This window comes from Brassica oleracea, chromosome C7 (genome assembly GCF_000695525.1).
Source record: "Brassica oleracea var. oleracea cultivar TO1000 chromosome C7, BOL, whole genome shotgun sequence".
NCBI classification, from domain to species: domain Eukaryota; kingdom Viridiplantae; phylum Streptophyta; class Magnoliopsida; order Brassicales; family Brassicaceae; genus Brassica; species Brassica oleracea.
In genome coordinates, this window is record NC_027754.1 from 34709462 (window position 1) to 34729399 (window position 19938).

Sequence of the window (19938 nt, forward strand, 5' to 3'; positions counted from 1 at the left end):
GTTTTAATCCTTAAAACTTTTGTATATCATAGATATTTTAAATTTGTTTTTATAAATTCATATTTTACACAAAAAATAAAATAAGATTTATAATATTGTAAAACTACAACTATAAAACAAGAATATTACCAAAAAAAACTTAATAATTTTTTTTTTAAAAAGATACAAAAAGACATAATTATTACACAAATTTATATATTACAACAACACTAACCATTTAGTAAATTTGCTCCGGAACCTCCAAAATTCAAATATAGAGTTTTGAAATTATAAAATAAAGAATTTTTTTGGAGATGCTCTAAGGCGCGCAAAGCCGCTTCATAATTTATCTGCATGGTTTGTGCAAATATTGGTTACTCAACCGGCCTTGGTTTAATAGAGTAGCTGTGCCGTCTGATATAATCTATCAACAAACCGAAGCAGACAAAAATTATGTGATCTTCGACTTGTCTAGTTCTTGTTATAGCTAAGAAAAATGGAATTGGTGTTATGATTCTCTTTACTGTTTTTATATATGGCTTAACATGACTTAAAAGTTGAAAATGGATAATTACGGTTTTGCATGTGAGTTACACATGGCGATCGACTTGCCTCGCCATGGTGCTTGGTGAGAGTAGAGCCATGTCCGGACATAGGCTAAAACCCATAAAGCAAAGACTTGGAGCACCAAGATTTATTAAAATTTTATGGGCATAATGTTCAGTGAAGTTTCTTTGGTCTATTAGCTATGTACTTCTTCTTGCTCCTCTAGGCCTGGGTTCAAATATGCCTCCAACCAATTTTTTTTGTTTTTTGTTCGTCTTTAATAAAGTCAATTTGCCATTAACTAAAGGATTTGATAATAATTGGGGGTGGGCACGAATCGAATATCAGAATATTGAGAGGTATTCATGATCCGATCTGTTATCAATTATTCAATTCGATTCGATCTATAGCCTTCCGGATATTTGATGTTCCGGATATCCGATTTTTTTTAGATTTTTCTTTGGTCTATTAGCTATGTACTTCGATCTATAGCCTTCAGTGAAGTTTCTTTGGTCTATTAGCTATGTACTTCTTCTTGCTCCTCTAGGCCTGGGTTCATATATGTCTCCAGCCAATTTTTTTGTTTTTTTGTTCATCTTTAATAAAGTCAATTTGCCATTAACTAAAGGATTTGATAATAATTGGGTGTGGGTACGAATCGAATATCCGAATATTCGGAGGTATTCGTGATCCGATATGTTATCAATTATCTGATTCGATTCGATCTATAGCCTTCCGGATATTCGATGTTCCGGATATCCAATTTTTTTTTAGATTTTTACCAGATATCTGATTCGATCCGTAAAAATAAAATAAAATTTTAAAAATAAACAAAAAAAATTCAAAATAATATAAAATAATAATATTTTATTACAAAAAATATATTCAATTTTAAAAATTCTAAGAACTAATATAATAAATTTAATAAATAAAAATCTTATAAAACTTATATAAATATAATATTGATATAGCTTATATATATAATTCTTTAAGTATATATATATATATGCATATAACGGATCAGATCGGATATCTGTTCTTAAAAAATAGTATTTGTGATTTGATTCGTTTTTTACGGATATCACATTTTAGTATTTGCTTTGATTCATGGAATTACGGATATCAGGATTTTCAAGCTTCTTGTTTATTCTTCTATGCAGATCAATTATACTCCACCTTCTCTGAATCTATGTAAGTTTTTCCTATTCTTTTATTTCTTGTTTTAAAAAAAAAATTGTGAGAAAATCTGAAATTTGCTTAAATTATGATTGTTATTTACTTGTTTTATGTTCTAGCATATGTAATGTATTGGTGTATGTTATCTAAATTATGTTTTTAATGTTTTTGAAATGTTGTCTTTAGAGAATGCTTCCAGGAAATAGAATAAGAAATCAACCAAGTGGATTACAAAATAGGAAGAAAAGCAGACAAGATGAAGTGATGAAATTTCAAGCTAATGATATGCTTAAGTATGTCAGACGAATTGTCTACGTTTGATTATGTTTCAAGACCGTTTGAATGGATTGTCGATGATATCAACAGAGCATGAATTAGGGGAAAAACTTGATTATTCTAAGTTGATAAATGATTTTGAAGAAAAAGCAAAGAGAGTTATGTTTCATGAATAATGTATTGTAATTTTTTTTTTACTTTAATAATATTTTACATTATCTAATATTTTTTGAAAAAAAAAAGAAAAGAAAAAGGCACAGAGTGTTTTTTTTTTTTTTTTAAACAAATAAAAGGGCACAGAGTGTATGCTACCCTTCTTTCACAGGTAAAAGGCGTTTCTTTATTGTTTGGGTGTATAATCCACTAATTTTTACTGCTCGTGTATGGTTCTATCTCATTTTAAAATTGCATAGTTGATATGTGAGTGGTAATAGAAGGTGGATGCCCCACCCCTTGTGTAACCGCCCACTAGTTTTCCCACCTACCATTCTTAGCCTAAAGCAAATGCATTATTACAGATAGAAGCGACTGCAAAAGTTGACTTGCTCTTTCATTGCAACTCATATCTCTTCTTGCAAAGAACGTCGCTGAAAGGTAAATCAGATAGAACTTAGTTGCAATCTGTTTCATAAAAGGTAAATCATGTTTTTCTACATCATATTTTTCGACTTAACTTGCTTTGATCTGTCTTTTGTCCTCTGTTATGGTCGAATCAGATTTAAAAATAAAATAAATTATTTGGATTATCAGAAAATCTTGTTTCACGAATTTAAGGCATTTACTCAAATCTTATTATTAGTTTGTTTGATATAAAATAAGTTTAAAAAAAAGTTCCTCTGATTGATATTTGTATTATTTTGTTGGCTTATGTGTTGACGTTGGAACAGGAAATCAGTGATGGCTGAGGTAGTTTTGTCAGCGATGGTTGAGGGAGTTGTGTCCTTTGGAATGGAGAAACTCTGGGACCTCCTGAGTCGAGAATCTGAGCGATTGCAGGGAGTGCATGAGCATGTTGATGATCTAGAACGTCATATGAGAAAGTTACAGTCATTGTTGAAAGATGCAGATGCCAAGAAACATAAACACGAAGTTGTGAGAAACTTCGTAGAAGATGTCAAAGACATTGTTTACGATGCTGAAGATATAATTGAATCCTTTCTTTTGAAAGAATCTAGTGGTAACGAAAAAGGGATCAAGCGGCGTGTGAAAGGGCTTTCTTGTTTCTTAGTGGAGCGCCGAGATATTTCTATTGACATTGAAGGCATAACTAGGAGAATGTCTGAGGTTGTTGCGGACATGCAGAGCTTTGGAATAAAAGAAATCATGAATGATGGTCGTTCACTGTCTCTAAAAGAGAGACAAAGGGTGCAGAGGGAGATCCGACAAACATTTCCTAAGAGTTCTGAAAAGGGCCTTGTTGGGGTGGAAGAGAGTGTTGAAGAACTGGTTGGTCATTTGGTGGAGAATGATAACATTCAAGTGGTTTCCATATCAGGGATGGGTGGTATTGGTAAAACCACGCTGGCGAGACAAGTTTATCATCATGACATTGTTCGACGTCATTTTGATGGATTCGCATGGGTATGTGTTTCAAAAGAGTTTCAACGGAAGGATATTTGGCAAAAGATCTTGCAAGATCTTAGACCACATGATGAGAACATCAAACAGATGGATGAGAATAAACTCCAGGCAGAGCTCTTTCTATTGCTGGGAACATCTAGACATTTAATTGTCATCGATGATGTATGGAAAAATGAAGACTGGGATAGAATAAAGGACGTTTTCCCCCATGAAAGAGGCGAGCTCTTTAAATTTTCATACTTTACTTAAGTGCTTCCCTTAGCAGTTTCATAAATGCCTTTTAATCCCTACCTGACATAAAAGAAAATATAATTTGCAGGTTGGAAAATGATTCTTACTTCTCGCGATGAAGGTGTTGGTTTACATGCAGACCCAACATGTTTTGCCTTTACACCAACAATCCTTACTCCCGAGGAAAGTTGGGAGCTATGTGAGCAGAGAGCATTATCTAGAAGAGACAAAACTGGTACGTTTATATATAAGAATCTTATTAATCCGTTACGACACATAATGTGATATCTCGTACCTCCTATTATCAAAAATATTGTGGAGTAGTTCACTAATTTATCTTCTGGGATAGACATATATGGTTCATGGCTATTATCTTATAATATATGCTCTTTTTTTTTGCAGAATTTAGTGTTGATAAAGAACTGGAAGCTATGGGTAAAAAAATGGTTAAAAATTGTGGAGGGCTACCGTTAGCTGTTAAAGTGCTGGGAGGCTTGTTAGCTAACAAGAAATATACGGTTGAAGAGTGGAAAAGAGTATATGAAAATATTCAAACTCAGATCATTCGCTCAGATGACAACAAACAAGATTCGGTTTACCGAGTATTGTATCTGAGCTATGAAGATTTGCCAATGCATTTAAAGCAGTGCTTTCTTTGCCTAGCTTATTTCCCTGAAGATTACAAGATACAAGTGGATAGACTGTATTATTTATGGGCAGCCGAAGGAATAATAACGTCAAGCTGCGATGAACCAACCATTCAAGAGAGTGGAGAAGAATACTTGGAAGAGTTAGTAAGGAGAAATATGGTTATCGCTGAGAAGGAGTTTTCGGGTTGGAGATGGGAATCTTGTCAAATGCATGACATGATGAGAGGAGTATGCTTATATGAAGCCAAAAAAGAGAACTTTCTTCAAGTCATCAAAGCCCCTACTACTTCCACTTCTACTGTCAATGCTCATACTCGTAGATCTCGCAGACTCGTAGTACATGGTGGTAATGCACTTAATATGCTGGGATGTAAAAGCAACAAAAAGGCTAGATCTGTTTTGGGTTTTGAACCCGACAGCAACTTGTTGGAGCAGTCAGTTCAAGGATTCCAAAATTTACAATTACTTAGGGTGTTAGATCTGAGTGAAGCCAAGTTTGGAGTGAGAATACCTTCTAGCATTGAAAAGCTCATTCATTTGAGATTTTTGAGCTTATACATGACTAACATAAGTCATCTACCTTCTTCTCTACGGAATCTGAAGCTTCTACTATATTTGAAATTATACTCCATGGAGATAGTTCATGTGCCAAATATCTTTAAAGAGATGGTAGAGTTGAGGTACCTGTGGCTACCCGATTCTATGGATGATAAAACAAAGTTGGAATTGAGTAATCTTGTGAACCTGGAGTCTTTGTGGGGGTTCGATTCGAGAAATTGTAGCATCAGAGACCTCCGTAGTATGACTAGGCTCAGGACTCTCGGCGTATTTGTCAGAGGCAAGTATGCTTCTGAAAATCTAGCGTCATCTCTCCGTGAATTAAGAAACCTAGAGACGCTTAGGTTGACCTCCTTCAACCAATCCGATGAGGCTTGTGAAGTGGATTTCATTTGGAATTTCATTCATCTAAGGGATTTAGATATGTGGATGCATATGCCAAGGCTCCCTGAGCACTCTCGATTCCCTCCCAACCTTTCACGCATATCTCTAGGTAATTGCATAATGGAGGAGGACCCACTACCGATTCTGGAAAAGTTGCTTCATTTACAGTCTGTTGAATTAGGCTTCAGCGCTTTCGTGGGGAGGAAAATGGTGTGTTCAAAAGGTGGATTCCCTCAATTACGTGAGCTATTTTTAAGGAGTCTAATAGAGTTGGAAGGGTGGGAAATCGAAGAAGGGTCGGTGCCATGTCTTCGTACCTTGTCTATATGGGCATGTTACAAGTTGAAGGAGATACCGGAAGGGCTGAAGTATATAATCTCTTTAAAGGAACTGGAAATTTCAGGTATGGACAAGGAGTGGAATGAGAAATTGGAATCAGGTGGGGAAAGTTACTACAAAGTCCAACACATTCCTAGTGTTCAATTCAACTACTAAGGAGAATAAAACGTCTCAGGTATAATGTTTCATATTGTTCGTTTTGTTGGTTATGTATCCTCTGAAGTTTAGTGTGAAAGTCTCAACTATCTAACCTTTTTATTATTTGCTTTTCACAGGAACCTACTCAGAATCAGTACCCACTATTCATTGTGTGATGGGATATATAAGTCGTTTTTGTTAGTGTTGATGTATAAAGTTTGCTTCTTGTCTGCGATATTCCATTTATCTATTCCATGCTCACTCGCTGTAATGCGAAGTTTGAAATACATTCTGTATGTCGAACCATATTTTCTTCAATGTCTCCCTTTTTTGTATGACAATGCTTTGATAGTGATCATTGAACATGTTTTTATCATTTGGTTTAACGAAGATGGAGGAGTCAACAGCTTTGACACCAAACATCTAGTTAACCTAATATATACAATTACCTTGATAGTATAAACATCGGTCACAGAAAATTGTTTATCTTTTGGCTAATTGATAGGCATTAGTGTAGTAATACACGGAGTTTTACTCTTGAAACGAGGAAGAGTCTTAAACGCTCGGCTCAGGTCTCGAATACAAACCATCTTACAATCCTTACTGTATTGACACAAACTATTATGCAAAACCACATTCTTGATCTCAGCAGTAACAACATCTCTTGGTCAATGCACGAATCTTCAGCTTCTTGATCTCAGCAGTAACAACATCTCTTGGAACCATACCTGAAGAACTCTTTGACATTGAAAATCTAGACATTGCCTTAAATTTGAGCTGGAACTCATTAGATGGCTTCATCCCGGCGAGGATCTCAGCTCTTAACCGATTATCCGTGCTGGATATATCGTACAACATGCTTTCAGGCCACCTCTTTTCCCTGTCCGGTCTTAAAAACTTGGTTTCTTTGAACATCTCTCACAACAGATTCTCAGGTTACCTTCCAGACAGTAAAGTGTTCAGACAGATGATAGAAGAAGAGATGGAAGGGAATAATGGACTCTGTTCCAAAGGCTTCAGGTCTTGTTTTTTCAGTAATGGTACACGGCTAAGCACACAACCTGGTGAAGATTTTGTGCACTCTCAAGTACTCAAGATAGCCATTGGATTGCTAATCAGTTTGACAGCGAATAATGGACTCTGTTCCAAAGGCTTCAGGTCTTGTTTAGTTAGTAATGGTACACGGTTCAACACGCAGCCTGGTGAAGATTTTGTGCACTCTCAGGGACTCAAGATAGCCATTGGGTTGCTAATCTAGCTGTATTAGGCATGTTAGCGGTTTTAAGGGTTAGAAACTCAACTTCACGGTTGAACATGTACTCAAGTGTTTGGTAGAAAGTAATGTTATAGGGAAAGGTTGCTCTCGAGTAGTGTACAGAGCAGAAATGCCTAACCAAGAAGTCATCGCAGTGAAAAAGCTCTGGCCAGTGACATCAACAGTTACTAAGACATCAGGAGTTCCAGACTCATTCTCAGCTGAATTCAAGACACTTGGTTCTATCAGACACAAGAACATAGTCAGGTTCTTGGGATGTTGTTGGAACAAGAACACGAGACTTCTTATGTATGATTATATGTCGAATGGGAATTTGGAAAGTTTGCTGCACGAGAGGAGTGGTGAATGTAGCTTAGGATGGGAGGTTAGGTACAGGATTATACTTGTTGAAGCTCAGGGTCTGGCTTACTTACATCATGACTGTGTTCCTCCCATTGTTCATAGAGACATCAAGGCTAATAATATTCTCATTGGTCCTGATTTGGAGCCTTATATTGGAGATTTTGGTCTTGCTAAGCTTGTTGACGATGGAGACTTTGCTCGTTCTTCCAAAAAAATTGCTGGTTCCTATGGTTACATAACTCCAGGTACTTTCCACATTTCAATCATATACACTAGATTATTATTAGTAGTAGTCAAGTATCCGTAGACATTCCGGTTTATTTGTTTGGTTTTCCACATTTCAATCATATGCACATCTCTAGTTAGTAGCAACATATATCAATCACACATAATAGGTTCGCATGACACAGTCTTATACTGCATCAAGTTATCACATCAACTTTGAGTAATAAAATAGCCGTTGATTTTTTTAGAAAACAGTATTATACTTCTTATACTATGCAGAATATGGATATTGATTGAACATAAGAGAGAAAAGTGACGTGTATATAGCTATGGAGTCGTGGTACTAGAGGTACTAATGGGGAAGCAACATATCGATCCAACAATACAAGACGGACTACACATAGTAGACTGGGTCAAGAAGATGAGGTAATCGACAAAGGATTGCTAGCGAGACCAGAGTGTGAGATTGAAGACTAAATCCATATGTGCATACACATTTCGGCTATTGCTAGCGAAATCCGGATGTACTTTGTTGAAATGTTTCCAGGCTCTTGCATCTGATGGATGAGTCATCTCACCATCCGTCTGAGTATGTTCGGCATGCCATCTCATCTTTCCAGCAGTCTGCTCTGATTGATACAATCTTTTCAATCTGTCTGTAATTGGTAGGTACCACATCCTTTGGTACGGTACCCTATTACGTCCCCGTCCTCGCGGCTTGAATCGTGGCTTCTTGCAGAATCGACATTCTTCTAGCTTCTCATCATCTCCCCAATAGATCATGCAGTTGTCGATGCAAACATCTATCATCTCCGAAGGCAACCCAAGACTATAAACCAGTTTCTGAATCTCATAATAAGAATCAGCAGACACATTGTCTTCCGGCAAATACTCTTTAAACAAGTCCGTCTATTTGTTCATGCAACTTTCAGGTAGATTGTGATCAGTTTTAATATTCATCATTCTAGCAGCTAACGACAATTTAGAGAGACCTTCTCTACAACCACTGTAAAGTGGTTGATTCGCCGCGTTTAACATTTCGTAAAACTTTTTTGCATCTATATTAGGTTCTTCATCTTCATCATGAGCTACGAATGCATCAGCTACCATATCATGAACCCTATCATAATCTACCATCTCCTCCTGATGGTAACTATGTTCATTATGCAAATGATGATCAACCGGTTCTTTTTCCTGAAAATTGCTATTACTACTACTAGCTTCATTCTGATCATAATTAAAACCTTCTCCATGTTGAAACCAGATATAGTAATTTGCCGTGAAACCTCTATTTATTAAATGCTTCCAAACATTTTCACGATTTGCCAGTTTCGAATTGTTGCATTTCCGACAAGGACAGAACATCTTACCACTTTCTTGGGCGAGCGGTGTTGAATCTGCTTGATGCATAAATGTCTCCAGGCCCGCAAGGTATTCTTTCGTCACTCTCCCGTTAGCATCTCTATGCATATACATCCACTTCCGCAACTCGTAAATAGTCCCGGAGCCAGCCATTTTTTTTTCTTTCACGTTTTTTGTTGTTGGTGTGTTTAAAATGATGTTCAAACATCCATATTCATAGGAAATTTCGAATCTGGTAATTGTAATTTTCCTATGAATTTACGACGAAAATTAATTAGTTGGCAAAAAAAAAACGTGTAACACCTACAAAGTTGGTGGATTCAAAATTTCCTCGCTAAATACACATAAATTATTTCCTCGTAAATAACACGCGAAATTTACGTCGTATTTACGAGGAAATAGTATTTCCTTGTAAAAGACACGTCAAATTACATCGACTTTACGACGAAACGCTTTTGTCGTTACTTTACGAGAAAATAACGATGACATTATTTTTCCACGTAAGTTTCTCGTAAAATCGACGTAAATTTACGAGGATTGATTTTTCTCGTTAACTTTCCTCGTTAAGCGTGTGTTTTCTTGTAGTGGATATACAAGTAATCGACAGAGGATTGCTAGCGAGACCAGAGTGTGAGGTTGAAGAGATGATGCAGACCCTAGGAGTTGTACTTCTCTGCGTTAACCCAATGCCTGAAGACAGGCCCACAATGAGAGATGTGGCTGCTATGCTTAGTGAGATACGTCAAGAAAGAGAGGAGTCAACGAAAGGTGTTGAGAATAATGGTTGCTCGGGAAGCTGTAACAACAATGGAGGACAACGAATAAATGATTCTTCACCTTCCTCTGCTGTGCAGCTAACGGCTAAGTATTTGAGAAACAGTAGTAAGAGTTTCTCTGCGTCGTCTTTGATGTACTCTTCTTTCTACTACTACTTGTAATGCTTAGAGCAAATGTGAAATAGATGAGTAATTAAATTTCTTAGGGAACAAGTTTTCTACTTTTAGAGATTGTGGTTATCTTTGACGTTGTGATTAACTCTGTGTTACAAACCAAGAAATAAAAACAGAACAATAATCTGGAATATACTATGTGAAAATGTCTTTTTTGTTTGATCTGAACTATGTTTTTATATCAGTTTCATTATGTGAACGCAACGAAGAAACAAAATGGAAGGTACAGTAGTCTTAGTAAAACTTTAGAGCTTTATTAGTGTTTATTTCATAATATAAAATATCAATTAATTGAGATTGACAAACAATAAAATTAAGGAGGAGGAATATTAAGGGCTTTAGAGGATTTAGGGTTGCAGCAACAAGTTACTCCCTTATAACAGTAGCCTCCAGGATACCCCATGTTACGGCAGAGCGTATTGCAGTCTGGGTCAGCTCCAGCAAAACATAACCCTGGACAAACATCATCATTTAAGTTTGCTCTTGCTTCCGATCCTGTAAAATATTTTTATGTTAATAACCCAAAACCAAGTATACATTATATCAATGCAATTATTTTAGCTGCATCATTATAAACCTTTTAAAACCTTTATAAGAAAAAGAATGCTTTAAAACTTTCAGGAATTTAGAAATTTAATTGTGAATAATCGTCATATCCTGATAATTATAAGCATGATCAATATTATTTTGTTTTAGTTAACCGACCTGGGATCAAGAACATGACTATTACAGAAACTGCAATGAATGCATATGGAGATCTCCGAACATCCATGGTTTGTTTTTTTAATAAGTTATTTCTATGGTATCTGTAAAATCCTGTGAATGTTTTTTTATTTGGATCTCTGGAGTATTCCTAGATATCTGAAGCTCCTTAATTATATAGGATCACTTATGAAATCTTAGTCAAATTTATTTATTACAGGTCAGATTCAAACCTATAACTTTTGGTAGAAAATGAATTAGTATTTGACCTTTTTTAGGCAAGCAAATGAATTAGTATTGAATAAAATTTACTTTTTGTATTAAAAATCTTTATACCTAATATAGTAGGACCGTTATTTATTTATATTTGAATATATGAGCTAATATCAGTCAGGTGTTATAAATAAGTTGATATATATAACTACAGTTCAACAATCACAAAACAAAATAATTTAGGTGTTTACTTTTTATTTTTTACTATAAATATATTTTTGATCAAATTTTTAGGAAAGGAAATAAATATAAAAATATTTTAATAAATCTTTATAAAAAAAATATTTTGCAATATTTATATATTATGATTAATTTAAAACAAAATATATTATCCAAAATGTGAGACTGAAAATATACAAAAATATTATACTGGCAGAAACCAATTATGAACCAATTCAAAAATTAATGCAATCAAATATACCTGAAATATAAGAACTTAATCAACCAAATCCTTATATTTAATATTATTCAAAATATTTTGTTTTATTTTCATGAATATAAATTACAAAATGGCTTAGCAACTATAAACAAATGAAACCAAAATATAACAAAATATTACGAGTTAGTTACTTTAAAAATATTTATATCATGTGAAATTTGAAATATTAATAATAAGGTTTTCTTATGAAAATTCAAATTGATCACAATTTTAGTTTTTCCATTTTCTTTCAAAATAATATATATTAAATTATACAAAATATAAAATATCTTTTATATAAGAAGATAAAAACCGAAAAAAATAAAATAAAAAGTAATATTTTTTTGATGAGGGATTTTCATTAATAAATAAAAAGAAATATGCATATATTTTGCCTTTTTTTTTTAAAGCGTGGTTCTTTTTGATATAAATATATGCAAACCAATATACAGAAACTATGCAAATTCTTGAAAAGAAATTTAGAGATCTAATTAAGATAAACATATTATAATTTAAAACAATCTTCAATTATTTTATACTTATAAGTTAAAATTAGAGATATAATTAAGATATATTATTATTTAGAATAATCTTCAATTATTTTATTCATGTAATACAAATTATTTTAAATTCATGAACAGTTGAAAACAAAATATTAATAACTTTTATGATTTTCTTTTAAATGTTGATATGTGTGCATGAACTTTCAAATTTTTTTTGTTACGTTCACTTATGCAACCCAAATCAAAAATTTCCTATTTGTTTTCAAATAACATATATTGAATTACATAATTTTACAAAATATACTATACAAGATAATAAAACAAACAAATACACCTTATGAAATAATCTGATTTTAATCAATTTAGAATAAAATATAATTACATTTCAGTTTATAGGAATAGATACAATCTAATATGAAAAGTATGAAATGATTTTTTATATGAAATTTTTTAATCAATTTCATTAAATGGTAAACTCTTTTCTAATGTTTGACCAAATATAAAATAGATGAGTAATTAAATTTCGAAGGTAACAAGTTTTCTTCTTCTAAAGATTGTGGGTATCTATGTGATGTTGTGATTAACTCTGTTTCAAAATCAAAAAAAGTTTAAACAGAACCAACTAGAATATACTATGTAGAAATGACTCTTTTGTTCAATATGAATTATTTATATATCAATTGATAGGACCATATTATATAAACTACGGAAAACTGAATATTGTAAAGAATAAAATTGATAAGATTATACCAAAGATTAAGAAAAAAGATGATTCAACTGCAGAGGCGAGATATTATCTCTTTCCTTAACTCAAAATATGTCCCGTAGTGCGACGGTTCGATAACGTAATGAGTCACAAGATACAACTGCAAAAATCTTCTGATTTGCGCCACTCTATCAGAAGCCTGACGAAACTAGTTTTGTGTATATTATCAGACTCGAAAAAGAAAAGAAGAGAAGAGAAGACACAACAAATAAAGAATCAAATATTCAAAGTGGGAGAATTCTTTTTTTATAATGTTCGTATGAACCTGTATTGAATGAGTATTAACATTGTCACCTTTATAGTTTCAACAAAAGAAACCGACGTGGTGTTTTTATGGAGAGTTAATTCAGATATCAATGTCATAATGAAGACATGATTCTCCATTGACTCTTTTGATAACAACTAACGGCAATACAAATATATTTTGTTTTGAAACAATAATATATTTATTTAAATGAATTTGCTTTCTCGTGTATAAACAAACACAAAAGATCATCTTAAATAAAGTTTATAATGATATGTTAATAGAAAAATGTCTCATTAACAAATCCAAACTCAAATCTAAATTCAAATACTCAAAGTGAAACATTTGCTAATTTTTTATACTTAGCCAAATTTAAAGCTTTATAAGCTTTGTAAATCATCCACTTTGGATCTCCATTTCTCATTCAAAACAACTCCGATTTTGACCAACAAATACACTAACTCATAGTGTTCACGGTGACGATTACATCGTACTCAAATTCATGTTCTTCCGACAGACGTCTCCGTCGAAAAAACCCATCGGAAAAATGGTCCACACCACTTTGTCAAAAACGAGTTCCAACATCAATTTTATTATGCGAATGCAACGAAGAAATAAAAAGGAAGGAACATTAGTCTTAGTCAAACTTTTGAGCTTTATTAGTTTTTATTTCATAATTGAGATTAACAAACAATAAAATTAAGGAGGAGGTATATTTAGGGTTTTAGGGGATTTGGGATTGCAGCAACACGTTAATCCTTTACAGAAGCCTCCAGTAAACCCTAAGCTAATGCAGAGTGTATCGCAGTCTGGTACAATATCGGAATGACATACCCCTGGACATTCATCATTTAACCCTGATCTTGCTTCTGATCCTGTAAATATTTTTTTATGTTAGTAACCCAAAGCCCAAGTATACATGCGGTTACTTTAACTGCATTCTTATAAACTTCTGAAATCTTTAAATAAAAATTACATGAGCAAGAATGCTTTGAGATTTTCAGAAAATTAATTTTGCATAATCTTCATATCCTGATAAATATATCTAAGCATGAATATAATTTGGTATCAGTTGTACCTATGATAAGGAACATTACTATGACAGAAACTGCAATGAAAGCATATGGAGATCTCCAAACATCCATGTTTTGTTTTCCTCAATAAATTATTTCTATGGTATCTGTAAAATCTTGAGAATGTTTTTTATTGGATCTTCTGGAGTATTTCAATATATTTGAAGCTCCTTATATAGGTCCACTTGTGAAATTTTAGTCATATTTATTTATTACATGTCAGATTCAAACCTATACATTTTGGTAGAAAAATGAATTTGTATATAATTATTGTTTGGCAAACAAATGAATTACTATACAAGAACTTTGACTTTCGTACTATAAATCTGTATACCTAATATACTATGAACCTTTTAATATTTTAACATATGATCTCATCTTAGTCAGATCTTATAAAATAAAATATTCATCCAATGATAATTTCACGTTATCTAAGATGTATATCTCATATATAAGGAGAAAAGGAAAATTAGTAAGGTTGAAATTATAATAGTCCTATCGAACTAATACTTAAAGCTCTTTTGTACAGCTGATGATGTACATGAAGAGTCTTTAAAAAAAAAACATGAAGAGTCTTGCACATACAATGACTAGCTATAAGGTGAGGTAATATTTTTTCTTCAATCGGCGCATAAGTGTACCCTGTCCAAACATGGCACTGTAAACATCGAGCTAGTCCCGGGCAAACAAAACAGAACCGAAAAACTGAACTAGAATCGAACCGAATTACCTGAAACCGAAACCGCACCGAAATCCTAAAATACCCAAATAGTTCCTATATTTCTATATCCGAATAACCGAACTATACTGGAACCGAACCAAAAACCGAACGGATACCCGAATATCCGAAAAAACAAGTATCACCTTTCAATATAAGGTAAAATGTCATTAACCTCACTTGGAAACCGGATTGGACATGAAGGGTGAAAACATTGTTACCACCAGACCACAGAAACTTTTATGTACTCTATTATATTATACATATATATATATATATATATTGTATTCTATATTAAAATATAGTAAATACTTATAAAACCAGCAATTTAGTGACTTGTACTCTAGTTCGATAGACGAATGTGCAAGTGTGTAACCATTAAATCAAATATTAGATTAACATATTAACTAATATATTTTATATATATATATATATATATTTGATTCATATATTAAACGGGTACCCGAAACCGAACCGAAATTTCATAAGTACCTATTAAATATAAGAATGATATTCTGGTTCCTATATGAAACCGAACCGAATACCCGAATGCTGAGGACTATATCGACTCGTCGTGTGAGCGATGCACATGATCAAAGAGATTACCTTTTTAATAATCTTTGCAGTGCTTTTTTTTTTGAAACTTTAATCTTTGTAGTGTTGACGAATGTAACAAGCTCATATATATATATATAATATATTCGATAGAGAGTACAAATGTGAATAAATAACTTGGTTTTTCTCGATCATATTATTGTAGAAGAAAGCAGAGTTGGTCCTCAGTTATACGAGTTCAGAGCTGAAATGTTTTTGGCTCCTTTACATAATTAGAGGAATATGAAAATAGCATCTTCAGGCTTTTTTTTTTTAACACAAAACTTTCATTAACTTTTCAAACCAAGAGTTAGGTGAGGGCCATAAAACTCTGAACCATACAAAGAGCTTCTTTAGCTAGAGAATCAGCAACAACATTTTGGTTCCTAGGAATCCAAGAGAATGAGACAGAAAAAGTTGGGGAAGATCACAAATTGGCTATGTCTTAAAGCACACCATGGAGCTCCAATATTGGTTCCTTTCGATTTATGGCTTTGATCAGCTGAGAATAGTTGGATTCTAGTCTGCATGGATGTAGTCCGCGAGATCTACAGAATATCAGCGCTTCACGTATGGCGCCACCTTCCGCCATCAGAGGGGAAGCAACATGCCGCATCGTTTCTTCTCGTGGATCTGACTCGATGATGATTGCACTGTCCATCCAAGTCCTGCTTTCTTACCTTCCGCCGGGCAGCATCAGTTCGAATCACTGCTGTCGGCGAAGATGATTGGTAGATCGCAGGTGCGGGAGACGTTTGTGGAGAAGAGCCCTTCTCGTTACTTTGTGTGCGATCCCATTCCTTGGCCGCTTTGATTGCTATGGTGAGAGCTTCTGCAGGTGAATTAGAGCTGCCGCTTAAAACAAATTTGTTGCGCTCCTTCCATATAGTCCAGAGGATCCATGGAAAGAGGGGGATTGATACTATGCCAGTTGGGGAAAGGCAAGGCTTTGCGCACAGAGCAGTCCATCTCGCTTCTAACGCTTATTTCTTTTTTTCAGTTTTTACTAGCAAATTGTTAAAGAAAAGGAATATGCATGTCACTGGTTCAAATAAAGAAAAGGCATATGCTTGTCGACGTCCGTAGGCTTGGATCGATTACGAATTTTTCTCTATCATCACATCTTAGCATATTCAGTGTCTTTGTGTAGGTGAACCTGACCCCGATGCCGACTACATCTTATCATATTCATCTTGCCAATAGGTTTGAGATTCACCTAGTCTCTTCAATAAGCCTTGCTGATCATGGTTGTTTCAGTGTCAAATCTAGTAAGTTAGGACTTTGTTCTGTCGATCTTGCCAATAGGTTTGAGATTCACCTGGTCTTCCTCAAAATATAACTAAAACAACATAATATATATTAAAAAGACTAAAGACTAAATATATGTTTTCTGTCAATACATTTTTATCAGATTATGACAAACCAAAAAAGTAATTAACATAAACCAATAGTTTTAAGAGAAATTTCTCAAAACAGAACAAAAAAATAGTATGGTTGTCCCTTTGGTATAATATCATTCTTAAACTACGCGTTTAGTATAATTTTGTTCATAATCTCAAAACTAATCATTGATTAATCAAATTAAACACTAAACAAAATTTAAAAGTTCAATTGAGTTTTAAAAAGTTTAATAAAAGGAAAAAAAATGTTTTAAAAACGTTAAAATTGAAAAGTTTAGTTTTTTTTAATTAAAAAATTTAATAAAACTAAAAAGTTTACAGACGTTTTAAACTTTTTATAAAAATAAAACTTTGTAAAACGTTTTTATAAATTTTATTTAATGATTTTATTAAGAACCTTTTATAAAAAAATTTAAAAGTTTATCTATATTATTAAAGTATAAGTACATTCAATAAGTGCTTGGAAACATGGATAACAATATAAATAAAAAATGTTTAGAAACATGGATAGCAGATTATATACTTTCTTTTATTTACACACTTAGCCATTGCATTTACAATAAATCAAACACTTCATTTTTATATTTCTTTTTATTATAGATTCTACTACTGCATTTAAAATAAATTTAAATTAATTAATTACAGTGGTCGTTGTTTCTTTGTGGTGAAAATGAAAACACAAACTGAAATATGCAGTATATATTATAAAACAATTTTAAGATATAAAATTACCTTATTTAGTTTAGTCAAGTATAAAATTTTTGAGAGTTCAATTTTCAAGAAAATAAAATACCATAAAATTAATAATAATTCATAGAAGACTAACGTAAACAATTAAAAAATTAGTATTCTGTTTCATTTTAAAATAAATTAACAAAAAAAACATGTTAATAAATGAATAGTACAATTACATCAAATTGCATAAAGTTATAAATTTTTTAATATAATATTATGTGTAAATAAAAAAAATTATTATAAAACATCTATATTATAAAATAATATATTTTACTCTATATATAAATAACAAAACAATATACGTGGGATTTTTTTGTAAAACCAACGGTTTATGAGTTTACGTTGAACACAAGTTAAATCAAGCATCCGCGTGGAGACACATATCAATTCCTAATAAGATGAATAAATTTCAAGAGGCGTTTGAGTCATAGCATGAGAACAATATGCTTTTAAGTAGGATTTGAATTGAATGATACACATAACAAATCTACATATGTTAAACAATGGATGTGTGACATTATACAGTTTTAGACGTCTGACTAATTATTTTAGACGTTAGGTGTTGAGTCGCCGTGCTTAACGCCTAACATTTTCTCAAACACTAGAAAATTCATCAATCAAAAAATGTTTATTTGAATCTAACACTATTAAAAGGAGAATAACAAGCCTCCTGAGCTATGCCATCTAGGATCAGAAAATCGTCCAATCAGAGCACTTTTTTTTGACACGTCATAATGGCTTTCGTATGGGCTCTATTGACACTTTCATATTGGCTCTATTCAGATTATCATTAGGGCCAAATCTGTTTTTCCCAGCGTCTATAGTCTCCCCACCCCCACCCCCTCGACTCTTCCACTTCATCTTCTCGCCGCCGCCACCGTCATCAAACGCCATCGATCCAACGCCTCTGCTTCTGAGCGGCGACGAGAACGAGGGAAGCAACAGCAACAGAGGAGGAGAACAACAGAGATCATCATCCGTGAGGAGACCAGGGCTGAGGGAAGCCGCGAGGCTGCTGAGCCGAGCGAGCAGCGGCGGAAGGCGCGCGATGCGGGAGCCGTCTATGGTCGTTAGGGAGGCCGCCGCGGAGCAGCTCGAGGAGAGGCAGAGCGATTGGGCCTACTCGAAGCCCATCGTGGTGCTTGACATAGTGTGGAACCTGGCGTTTGTCTCGGTGGCTGGGGCTATTCTGGTGATGGCGAGGAATGAGCATCCGATCATGCCGCTTAGGGTTTGGCTCTTGGGGTATGCGTTGCAGTGTGTGTTGCATATGGTTTGTGTTGGTTGAGTATAAGAGGAGGAATAGGGTGACGAATAATAGGACTCCGAGATCACGTTCTTCTTCTTCGTCTTCCTCGATGGAGGAAGATGCTTTGGGTTCGAGGAGGAATTCACATGAGGAGATTGGCTCTTGGGGTATGCGTTGCAGTGTGTGTTGCATATGGTTTGTGTTGGTTGAGTATAAGAGGAGGAATAGGGTGACGAATAATAGGACTCCGAGATCACGTTCTTCTTCTTCGTCTTCCTCGATGGAGGAAGATGCTTTGGGTTCGAGGAGGAATTCACATGAGGAGATCTTGATTGAAATTAGTATCTTTAATTGTGTGATCCATCTCCCCTTGATACTTCTCTTATATAAAGCTCTATCTCTTAACCTAAATCTATCCTAAATCAAAAAACCTAATCTGTAAAAACTACACCCATGGTTTGGTATTAACGTAATCTCACCCAAATCTCATCGCTCTCCTCACTTATTTTCTAACTTTTTATATTTAGCTTTCAAAACACATGTGACTAGAACCGTAGCCATTCAGTTAACCGAGCTAACCAGCCTCGTCCAGGTACTGACACGAATCTGAACCTCCGAAACCTAGGAAGATGAAGAAAGACTTACCCAGAATTAAGATCGTCTGTTAAAAAAAAATTGCAGTAAGCTCTTTTCTCGGATCTTGCAATTGTTACATTGATATTTTCACACCGTTTGCAATTCTCTCACGATTACCCAGATTGTTATCAATGTGAGGTCCTTTTATAAATCACGATTCAATTGAGTACGTGTGCTGAGTGACAGGCTGATCAAGATGGACAGCCCCGTAAACTTCATCCTTTCATTACTCACAGTTGTAAAAACCCTTACAACTTTCTTTGAGAAGAATGGTGAACTCCTCTCTTCTTCTTTCTGATTTCAAGGCTGAGCGTTTAAGTAACTTTTTGATTACCATCGTGTTCAGCCATCAAATTTTGTGTTTGTTAATGGTGAGTTTCAGATATTGATTTGGTGACAGAGCCCAAGCATATCATGATTGAATTCTTATCTGTCTGAAATTCTTGCAGACAACGATTCTGATATTTGGAGGTTCCAGTTAAGAAAAATATTAAAAACTCCCAAAGAGTAAGAATTGATCTCTATGATTTGCTATGGAAGAGTTGACATTGTTCTTTGAATTAATTTCTGGGTTGTTTTTAGTTTTGTTTATGTTTCTTCTTGGTGTTGGTCCA

The 19938-nt window shown here is 33.9% G+C and overlaps 3 protein-coding genes across 4 annotated transcripts; 2 read left to right on the forward strand and 1 right to left on the reverse strand.

Moving 5' to 3' along the window:
- The first annotated feature begins 2414 nt into the window (after window positions 1-2414).
- LOC106306238 (probable disease resistance RPP8-like protein 2) lies at window positions 2415-6231 on the forward strand. 2 transcript variants are annotated; one of them, XM_013742781.1, is made up of 5 exons: window positions 2415-2571; window positions 2865-3775; window positions 3878-4024; window positions 4192-5895; window positions 5996-6231. In XM_013742781.1, exons 2-4 carry the CDS (start codon window positions 2875-2877, stop codon window positions 5874-5876), a joined length of 2733 nt encoding a protein of 910 aa, XP_013598235.1. In that variant the 5' UTR covers window positions 2415-2571; window positions 2865-2874; the 3' UTR covers window positions 5877-5895; window positions 5996-6231. The 2 variants fall into 2 exon arrangements, with proteins under 2 accessions (XP_013598235.1, XP_013598236.1); XM_013742782.1 differs by having other exon boundaries at window positions 2428-2612.
- LOC106303155 (LRR receptor-like serine/threonine-protein kinase RCH1) lies at window positions 6129-10001 on the forward strand. Its single transcript, XM_013739496.1, is given in 8 exon segments — window positions 6129-6135; window positions 6508-6575; window positions 6577-7000; window positions 7117-7147; window positions 7150-7721; window positions 7981-8018; window positions 8021-8127; window positions 9650-10001. Coding segments are annotated over 8 exon segments (1599 nt in total).
- A 241-nt stretch (window positions 10002-10242) lies between these two features.
- On the reverse strand, window positions 10243-10858 carry LOC106305235 (putative defensin-like protein 80). Its single transcript, XM_013741612.1, has 2 exons — window positions 10719-10858; window positions 10243-10508 (listed from the first exon to the last, which is right to left on the reverse strand). The coding sequence occupies exons 1-2, from the start codon at window positions 10783-10785 to the stop codon at window positions 10327-10329; spliced, it is 249 nt and encodes an 82-aa protein (XP_013597066.1). The 5' UTR covers window positions 10786-10858; the 3' UTR covers window positions 10243-10326.
- Window positions 10859-19938: the final 9080 nt, after the last annotated feature.

What these genes read in the sequence shown, in the direction of transcription:
- LOC106305235 (XM_013741612.1), bottom strand. Translation starts at nt 10,785, where the DNA reads ATGGATGTTCGGAGATCTCCATATGCATTCATTGCAGTTTCTGTAATA. An exon ending in AGTCATGTTCTTGATCCCAG is followed by an intron (nt 10,509 to 10,718) that starts GTCGGTTAACTA and finishes AATATTTTACAG; the next exon opens with GATCGGAAGCAAGAGCAAAC.
- LOC106306238 (XM_013742781.1), top strand. Translation starts at nt 2,875, where the DNA reads ATGGCTGAGGTAGTTTTGTCAGCGATGGTTGAGGGAGTTGTGTCCTTT. An exon ending in CGTTTTCCCCCATGAAAGAG is followed by an intron (nt 3,776 to 3,877) that starts GCGAGCTCTTTA and finishes TATAATTTGCAG; the next exon opens with GTTGGAAAATGATTCTTACT. An exon ending in ATCTAGAAGAGACAAAACTG is followed by an intron (nt 4,025 to 4,191) that starts GTACGTTTATAT and finishes TTTTTTTTGCAG; the next exon opens with AATTTAGTGTTGATAAAGAA.